The 10,010-nt window shown below is 40.3% G+C and overlaps 1 protein-coding gene across 1 annotated transcript; it reads left to right on the forward strand.

Moving 5' to 3' along the window:
- Window positions 1–1,501: 1,501 nt before the first annotated feature.
- Window positions 1,502–5,551, forward strand: LOC147602795 (uncharacterized). Its single transcript, XM_086797532.1, has 4 exons — window positions 1,502–2,607; window positions 2,753–4,265; window positions 4,390–4,500; window positions 4,605–5,551. The coding sequence occupies exons 1-4, from the start codon at window positions 2,291–2,293 to the stop codon at window positions 5,328–5,330; spliced, it is 2,667 nt and encodes an 888-aa protein (XP_086653658.1). The 5' UTR covers window positions 1,502–2,290; the 3' UTR covers window positions 5,331–5,551.
- The last annotated feature ends 4,459 nt before the right edge of the window (window positions 5,552–10,010 follow it).

Below are 10,010 nucleotides of genomic sequence, written 5' to 3' on the forward strand. Positions count from 1 at the left end.
GGGTGTGCTAGGGATAGTCTTAGTAGATTATTACACTTAAAGAGAGATTAGACTAAGGAGGCCACTCTTAGGAATCATTGATTTCACAAACTAGCATTATCTAGGTCTTTACCTCATGGAGATATGCCGACATATTGATTACACACAAAAAGTGTATCAAAACTAGCACAAGAGTAAAATTATTATAGGATGAATTAACATTTAAAAATAGTATCATAAAAAAGTTAAAAAACATAAATTGCTAGTTATTAGCATGTCTTTTCTCTCATTGCTTTTAACAAAAATTTTCAAATGTATTATAGAAACCCCTTCCTTTATGTCATTAACATGGGCCTATTTCTAATGTTTCATATAACAATGGTTCTAACCACAAAGAATTTTTCCCTCATGTTGAAAATACTTTTCAATGTCAAAAGGCACCAAGGACATACAAGATGCATGTGCATATACATGCACATGCATGCATTTGTTCACGTGCACACTTGTACATGGATGCACACACATGTTTTTAAATAGTTATGGTATTGACCTCAAAGAAGTTTTTGCCATATGTTTGGCAAATGACTTGTCTATGTCACTCGTGTGGAAGCGTGCGTACGTGCCACACAACACAACACACACGTGCATGCGTGCGTGCATGTGTTGTGTTGTGCACATGTGCGTGCATACACACGCATGCACATGCACGTGCACACCCCCACACACACTCCTGCACACACACATGTATGCTTGTACATGCACAAACATGCATATACATGCATGCATATACGCATATATATTGTACATACATACATGTGTGTGGTGGAATGGAAGCATTATAAGAAGGTGTTAAACATTTTGCATATACATACATGTGTATAATTGTGCATGGGTGAGTGCATGAGTTTGTGCACGTGCATTTGTGTACGTGTGCATGCATGCGCACATATGTGTGTACACAAATACATTTTTATTTCTTATTTATCGAATATTCCTATGTTTCAAGCCTTGGGGATGTTGATTTCAAGACAATGGCAACATTTTGCATGAGTGATCATATATGGCATGTGTGCACTATTTGGGACATGACATCTCCTTTGAATCTTTGAAAAATCAATGGAATTGTACATTACCAGAGAGGCAACTCTGGTTATGCCGTTAAATGAGTCAGATTTTGGCATTTTTGAAGGAGCAATTATGTCTGTATCTTATCCAATTGGTGTGTTGTTATTGTTTTTCTCTTGAGGTGGATATCAAACAATAAATGTTATTTAAAGTAGATACAAGGGAATATAGGTCAATGGAAGTGAGGATGATTTTTGAAAGGCTGGGTCACCCACCGTTCAAAATGACGGGTTCAAGAGAATTAAAACCCATTTTTTATATTTTTACCTTGTTTTTTGATGATCACTCATTATTATAAGTCACTATTTTACTACCAAAATACCCAAAAACAGGAATGACACAAGTCAAAAAGCAACCTTGAATGAAAGAATAAAAGGGGACCTCAAGTTAAGTGACGCACACAAGGAGACCTTAATTCATTCTTAGGTTATTCGAAAAATACAAAGTAAATTTCTTGAACATGACGATGGGCATTTCTGAAGGACCACTTCAGGACTTGTGTCCTCTTGCTTTGCCACTATTATGAAGCTATCCTAAAGTCCAAAATGTTTCTCTGGTTTTAATTTAGGGCTTCGAGGCAAAGAGAGCAGAATTCGTGTTTTGGATTTCTGTATGGCAGAGATTTGAGTCTATGGCTGATGCAGCCGATGATGGGCACTGCTTCTATGGCTTTGAATGATGATGGACACTGCTTCTATGGCGATAGCAAGCCTTCAATGATCATGGGCACTTCTTTTACTTAGAATTCAAGCAACAGCTGATTCTGGGCGCTATTTCTATGGCGATCGCGAGCTTTAGCTGATGATGGGCACTTCTTTTATTGAGAATACAAGCGACAGCTGATAATCGCTTCTATGGTGATTGCAAGATTTAGCACTTCTTTCATTGAGAATTCAAGCAGAAGATGATGATGTGCGCTGCTTCTGTGGTGATTGCAAGATTGATTTACAAGCCATAGCTGATAATGGACACTCTTAAATTTCTAAAGCTGATGATGGGCAATGGCATTAATGCACAACTACATAGCTAAAAGCACATAATTAGGTACAAGTATAGCCTAAATGCTGATATGTGCACGGATTAATTATGCATAATTAATAGCTTTAGGTGATTGGGGGAAAAATGATTTTGTGTATTATTGATTGATTTTGTGATTACATATTTGTCACTCAAAATTCCGAGAAAAATGGGAGCCAAAGCATCCAGAGAGAGAGTGGAAAACCCTTCTGCAGTGATGATTGTGCTTGCTGGTGGGAAAGTGGAGACTTATAACAGGCATGTGAGTGCTCGAGAAGTGATGTTGCGGCACCCACGGCATGTGTTAACACATCCAGATGTGCTTAAATCAGATATCAGGAGGGCGCTGGTCACCTCAGAAACTGTGCTTTTGCCAGGGAACAAGTACTTCTTGGTGCCGTACTGCACTGTGAAATGGCTTTCAGACCACCTAGTGAGTCCTATAAAAGTGCCATACAACCTCAACAATGGCCCAAGTCATCCTAGGTATGGTGTTTCTGATCCTGTTGTTGGCTTAAGCATCTTGTTGATGTTGTAATTGATCATTGCTATGATGTCACTAGTACCATTATGTTGTTATGGATCTTAGATATGGTGTAACTGATCCCATTGATGTTGTTATTGATCCCAGCTATGGTGCTACCGATCCCATTCATGGTGTTATTAATCCTGGGCATGGTGTTACTGATCCCATTGATGGTGTAGTTGTGCCCCGTCATGGTCCAGCTATGGCTAGCCCTCGGCAACCTCAGGTTATCGTTAAGGACAGACCGAGCATCTCCGTCACAAGTGAGCAACCCCATTCCTCTAGAGGAAGAATTGTAAAAGAAAGAACAGGGAAATCTCCTTTGAGAGCAGCTAAAAGCAGTGAAAGCTTTCAGAGATCAAGGAGAAATAGCCCCAAGGTGTGCCCTGGAGAAGATGGATCTGTCTGGCACGAGCAAGAATCGCCCGAAAGTCCGAGCTTTTCCAACAGAAAAGCTGTCGTGAAAGATGAGGAGATGGGATGGAAGGGAAAAACTAAGGTGGAGGATGAAAGCCGACTCTTGAGGTCACAGGAAGATGATGGTCAACTCAACATTTTTGATCCAAAGGGCAAAGAAGTGTACCAAGAGCTCAAGTCATTGCATTCCAGAACAGCCAGCAGCGCAACAAGCAAGACAAACCCTCACTGTACCGCAGGGTATCGTCTTCTGCAACTGTCTTCACTTTCTGGAGATGAAACAAATGATGGTTCTGAAAAAGAACATAGTCAAGGAGCTTCCTTCAACATATCAAGTCCTGTTTTGGATTTGTCCATGCGATCGACACCCATGAGGCTTATTTCTTCACCTAAAGAGGAGGTTCTACCATGGTTGTCGCCGTGGCCGGAATCGTCAGTATCAGTGATTATGGACTATGCAAATGCTATGCCGCAAAAAGTAAAGGATTCGCCTGAGCTAATCAGGGTTTGTGACCTTCTCCACCACCAACCCGATTTACAAGGGCCAGTGGGGGATCCTCAAAACATGTCTTTGTTTGAGCTGCTCAAGTACCCAGACATCAATCTATTTGATCTTTTTGAGAATGGGATGGTAGACTCACTGAGTGCAGCTCCGTTGGTGGTGGTGGACGGCCATGAGCTCCATGAAGCTGATGGACGAGAAAAGGAAGAGACATCAGGTAATCTTTTGCTAGAGTCAATCAAGCTTCATGACCAGGAAGGGATTATGCTTCAAGAGCAAGAGGAAGGCACTCAAAATCAAGCCTTATCAAAGATAGTTGAAGTGTCTGAGGTCTACCGAGAAAACAGTCAACAAAAGGAACCAATCAAGGCTCATGACCAAGGTGTTTCACTTCAAGAGAAAGATGAATGCACTCTGAATCAAGCTTTATCAAAGGTAGCTAAGGTCTCTGGGCTTCATCAAGAACACAGTCATGTATCCTTGGAAGATGATTATCACCAAGACTCACGAGTGCAGACGGTTTTCAAGCTCCACAGCATGGTTCAAACAGATGATAATGAGAAAGAATGGCAAGGTGGCCCACTGATGGAGGATAATCAAGATCAAGAACGACAATGGAATGTCACGAATCATGGTGTTGCCCAAGCCAATGTTTGTCAACAAAAGTGTGACGACAGCAATCTAGCTATACTCACCATGGTTAGTATCATGTAGATAGTGTGCGATCTTCACTTTTCCTTCTTGGTTCCTCGTGCTCAGTTTCTCTTCCAAGATCTGTGCATCTGGTTTCAAAAACTAACCTATCATTATGGCAATGTTGCAGCCCAACATTGAAACTGGTGAGCTTCAGGGTGTTATCCAGAATCATCAAAAAGACATACAAGCTTGCACAAACACGGAAAGTTTCTGTGATCAACAGGCATCTAATCTCATAGTAAGTAATCTTAAAAAGCTCGGGTGTCGTGGTCTTTGAATCCTTTTCATTGGATTCAATCTTTTCATCTCTGACATTCTATTGGCAATGGTTGAGGATTGCAGCTTCCCTTGGAAGTTGTTGGGCTTCAAACATTGACGCTCAGGGACTATTTCCTACAACATTCACTGAATCATCAGGTGATTGATTTTGGAGTCAGTACTGATGGCATGAATTTATGCTCTACGAGTGGCACATCATCATCATCATCATCATCATCAGTATCAGCATCAGCATCAGCGTCATCATTGTCAAGGTGTACGGGCATTGTGCCACCTCACATGAGATCGGATCAGGTCTTTATCCAACAGGTCAAGAACGCTGCAAGGAAGCAGCAGAACCTTGCGATGTTAGGGTTTAATTCCTTGAGGAAAGATAAACTGAGCATCTTTGAGCAGGCGAAGGCACATAAGAGGGCATATTGGCTTAGTTCAGGTAAGGCATCATCTGCACACCATGCTCAAGGGAAGGCCCCACCAATTGGTTCCATGAAAAGTGAAGTACAACAGTCATCAAAAGTGAAACAACAAGAAGGGCAACAACGACACCTTCAGCAGCTACAGGAACAGCACAAGGTGGAGAAGCAACAAGCACTACTGTGGCCTGTGGCCGTACCGCCATCACCACCACCTCCCATTCATCATCTTGGACCGCCTCCCCGCTTCTTTACCCGCAAAATTCGACTGTTCAGTTCCTGGCCTCCTCGGAGGCCCCTTTCGCCCATAATCGAATTTTCTCCCGAGATATCCATGGCTTCATCTTCTCCTCTGAACAGCTATCCTTCACTATAAAGCTCAGTTTTGAAGAATACATTTAATAACTGCAGCTAGGATAAGGTTAAATAAATGATTTCCTTCATAAATTGATCATGGTATTTCTCGGCAGTCTACCGTGTACACAAAGGCTAAAAAATGTTAGAAAATTAGACCTTGTTATATAAGCATGGACATCTGCTTTAACTTCTTATCATTAAATGTGGTCACATTTTAATCCAAGAATTCCTCTATTTCAACCACAAGAGCTAATATCACTAGTGTCTTCTGAAAGGCTTGACGTAGGTGGGTCTCAATATGGGTGATCATTCTCCCTCAGTAAGAGGTGCAGCATATTCCCTTTTTTTGTCTGCCTTTCAGATTTCAATGAATACATTCATAGAAAACAGGAAAGAAAATATGCACCATATAGGAGTTGCTCATTTGAAAATAATTAGCTAACAAGGAAAATAAAGAGAACAAAAGTAATTAGAAGGTGATCTTTTTGTAGGAAAAAGGGGGAAGAATCAGTGTTATCTTGTCAAAGGAATAAGTTGGGTATCTGAGTCTCTATCTAGAAGATACTCTTAGATCCACTTTTTGTTGACACCATCAAATGAAATGATTGTTTGAAATTTGCCAATAAAATATAAATAGGTATACTATTTCTACAAATGAATAGTTTTACCAATGCAGTTTGTAGTTAAATGCCCAAGCCTCTTAATGAATAATCATTTGTAAGCACTATGAGTATTGCCAGTAATGTGCAAGAAGTTTTGGCTTTTAATTTCATTTAGTAGCCTATGCTAAAATATAGGAAGAACAAAACTTGATTTCAAATAAGCATATTGACCTCTACTTGGAAACTATCATACCTTGATCTCCTTTTTAAAGAATTACCATCTCAACATAAGCTTAATGTAGTCCTTAGGACTGTAATTGAGAAGCCTATAGAAACTCTTTTTTTCCAAAAATCAATCTCTATTGAAACTCTGGAGGGGTTTGATGGAGCCTAATCAAATTTACTCATTAAAGTACAGGTTGGGAGGGATACCTTCCCTTGGAAAACAAGAGCCTTCAAAGAGACCCGTCGATCCTTGATGGTATAGATGGGTTGAATGTCATAATGTTGCTGATGGTGGGGATGTTCTCCCATTCAACAAATGGTCATCAAAATGGAAGATCAAACTCAATTCTCCTTAGAGGGAATACTTCAAGTGAGTGATCAAGGTTGGGGACTCAAAACATTATTTGTCTCTTGGAAGTGGCTCACATGCAAGAACCTTATGAGCTTAGTAATGTTTATTTAAAAAAATAGCCCACATCTCCTTTTATGGTAGGTGGAGACATGGGTGAGCACCTCATACCACACACCTAGGTACCATTGAACACAATGCCCACTTTGTTTAAGAAAACTTGTAGTCTTTGTAGAGCAAAACAACCTTGCATAACCAACAAAGAGGTGCAAATAAGGTAGGGAATTCCTAAGATGCCAAAGAGAAAAAGGTATAATGTAGGCCACCACCACAAGCCTACTAGTAGGGATTTCTTCGTGGTGGTGTCCATAGAGAAATGCCCTCCAGCCAAACCAGAATGGGGTTATTTGAGGGTTTGACCATAAGGATAGAATGCCCTTGTACCCTATTGTTTCTTTGTAATTGTTTGAGAAGTTGGGCATTGATTTTGTTGTGGCAATCAGTATTGCGGCATGAAGCACACAAGAACACTACATCATAGCTGCCATAGACTACTATATATTTAGTATGTTAAGGTCCATGCAACTAGGATGTTAAAGATAGAAGCAGCCTCTCGCGTATAATCTTTGCACCACAATAAGCTCAAGGCACACGAAAAGAAAGGGGCCAAACTTACAAAGCTTGTTGAACCTCGGAAGATTTGAGGTAAGTGTGAGTATTTTCAGTCTAACAACATAGAGGACATAGTAATAGAGGGCCCAAAAAAGCCCAGTGGAGAGCCTCATACCTCTTACGATGGACCTAATGAGGTCAAGGAAATAAACCTTGTTAGCCTAGGTGAAGAACCTAAGCCAATATTCATTTCCAAGGACCTCAGCCCTGAGCAAGGAGTTTTGATAGTGATAGCCTTACTCGAAGAATTTAAAGATATTTCCCCTGGAAGTACACATACATGAAGCAAATTCCTTCAAAGGCGGTGAAACACGCCATTGAAGATGTAAAACCATCAGAATAAATCCCAAGTATGAACAAATGGTGAAAGAACAATTGGACAGGCTCATCGATGCAAGATTTATGTACATGAGATTGAGCATACCGAATGGCTTTCGTCGATAGTGATCATTCCCCAAAAATAACGGAAAGCTCATGATGTGCATTAACCTCAAAAATTTGAATGCCCACAAAGAAGACGAAATTGTTAGCCACCAATAGATAATGTTTATACGTTTTCACTACATCATATACCATGGCTAACCTTTGGCTCTCTATTGTGATAAAATTCATCTTAGCTTCATTGAGCTATCGACTCACAAAGTAGATAGGGAAATCTAATTTATGCTCTCCTAGTTGTGCCAAAACACAACCAATTACAAAGTTTGATGCATCAATATGCACATGTAACATGAGATCCCAATTTGGTAGTCTCAAGATAGGTGCACTAGCTAATGACCTAGCAATATCAGCATAGAACATAATAAACCTCCAGTAATAGCCTAGATGACCCATAAACCGTTGTACTCCCTTGTAATTGGTAGGTGGTGGAAAATCTAATATGAGTTTTACCTTGCTGTCATTAGTGGAAATCCCATTCCTAGACACTATATGCCCCAGTATCACTCTATGCTTTACCCAAAATTGGCATTTGAAAGGGTTTAAAGATATTCGATACAATCGATACCTTTTAAACACTTTTCTTAAGCAAGCTAAAATTTAATGCTCTATCCAATGTGAATATACATAGAGGTCGTCAATGAACACTTCCGGCCACTTTTACAAGTAATCCTTGAAAGTTGTGCTCATTAACCTCTAGAATGTTGTAGGTGCATTGGTAAGTCCAAATGGCATGACCTTATACGCAATGGTTCCCCATGTGGTCATGAAAGCAGTTTTATTTTTGCAGTGCAATGGACACCTTGTTGTATCCTAAGAATCCTTCCAAAAAATTGTAATCTTCTGCCCAAGCCACCCTTTCTTAAACATTCTCCCTGTGTTCCTATTTTTCTTGGGTACAATCATACTTGATGATACCTAATCCGTGTGCTCAATCTCATAAATGAAATTTGTAACAATGAGTTTGTCAGTCTCCTCCTTTACAATTGTTGTATTTTGGATTCATTTGGTAAGGATATTGCTTGAACGGCCTTGAGCCTTCCATGATAGGGATGGTATGATGCACCACTTCTGGCGGCACACTCTTTATGTCCTTATAGCTCCAAGTAAAATAGTCCTTGAATTCTTTTAATAGAGGAATCAATGCCTCTTCTTATTGCGGGGATAGGTCCATGGCACTGAAGACTGGTTTGGAGTCCTCATCACCAGGATCTGTAATATCTACCTCCTTGACCTTCGCACGTCCATCATACAAGACCCCTATTTATTCACCTTTCGAGCATTACGCCCATAGGTGACCACCTTTCTTTCATCGACATTGAAGTTTTTGAAGTGGTTTGGAACCTTCTACCGCAAGTCAGTCTCCTCCTCATTCCGCTTCTTTCCTACTAGTGCCCTTTTTACTTCTCGTTCACCTTCAGCCAATGCTTTGTTTCGTTTCCTTCTCTCCAACCTTGTGAGAGTGGGTGTGTCTTGGCTCACTTCTAGCTTTGAGGTGTTTGTAGCATTATATGTCTTAACTCTTCTTCCCAATTCTTAGAGACTCCTCATGAATTTCTGTTGCTTTGAGGTATCTTAGCCATTGTACATCCATGGGTTCTCTACTAAGAATCTCACTGCCGGTTAGCCTAATTACACTCCTTTAACCATTTTCGAAACTTCAACCTTGTGCATGAATCCAAATTTTCTTTCCCCCACAATCAGGTTCATACCCTTACTCTTCTGAAGAGCTTTCCCCCCCACAATCAGGTTCATACTCTTACTCTTCTGAAGAGCTTTCCCATGACTCGTGCATCATCAATGATCTCATCATGCATTCCATGGTGAGATTGACTCCAGTTTGGTTCCACAAATTTTGTTCCATACTTCCCGTGGCATCTGTAGTGGCTAATACATGCATCCAATCCTCACAAAAATTGTCATTCAGAAGAGGAGCATACAAGATGTTCCCTTCCTATAACACTTCTGGTTATTCATGGGTTGTACATATTTGTACCGAGGTTGTTTTTTTCGTTGTCATTTCCAAACAACCCCCATCCATTGGATGTGTCTTCCATGTACATAAGTCTACTTTCACGATATGTGAGTTTTTTTGTAGGTAAATATGATCCGTGGCCCAATTGTGTACTAGCTTGGCACTCCTCATAAAAGTTCTACAAAGAATCACATTATACAAGTCTACGTGCCTAGTAAAATTCATGACCGCAAACATGTGATGGCAATAGGTGGAATGAGAAGAATTTCATCTTCAAGTTCTACAAAACTCCCATAGGTCATTCGCGACATGGTACCACCGTCAGCAAACCATTTTTATTACAATAAGGTTTGTTCATTGTAAGGCTAGTTTTTCCCATTTTTCCAACATTTCTTTGTGATGATACTTAGTTGGGCTTCATTGCTCCACCATCAAGCA

The sequence above is a fragment of the Cibotium barometz genome, chromosome 66, assembly GCF_041138505.1.
Source record: "Cibotium barometz isolate CiBa-2024 chromosome 66, ASM4113850v1, whole genome shotgun sequence".
Classification (NCBI taxonomy): Eukaryota; Viridiplantae; Streptophyta; class Polypodiopsida; order Cyatheales; family Cibotiaceae; genus Cibotium; species Cibotium barometz.

Excerpts from the sequence above, each read along its gene's own strand:
- LOC147602795 (XM_086797532.1), top strand. The coding sequence starts at position 2,291 with ATGGGAGCCAAAGCATCCAGAGAGAGAGTGGAAAACCCTTCTGCAGTG. Across the intron at positions 2,608-2,752 it reads AATGGCCCAAGTCATCCTAG|CTATGGTGCTACCGATCCCA; the intron begins GTATGGTGTTTC and ends TATTGATCCCAG. Across the intron at positions 4,501-4,604 it reads AACAGGCATCTAATCTCATA|CTTCCCTTGGAAGTTGTTGG; the intron begins GTAAGTAATCTT and ends TGAGGATTGCAG.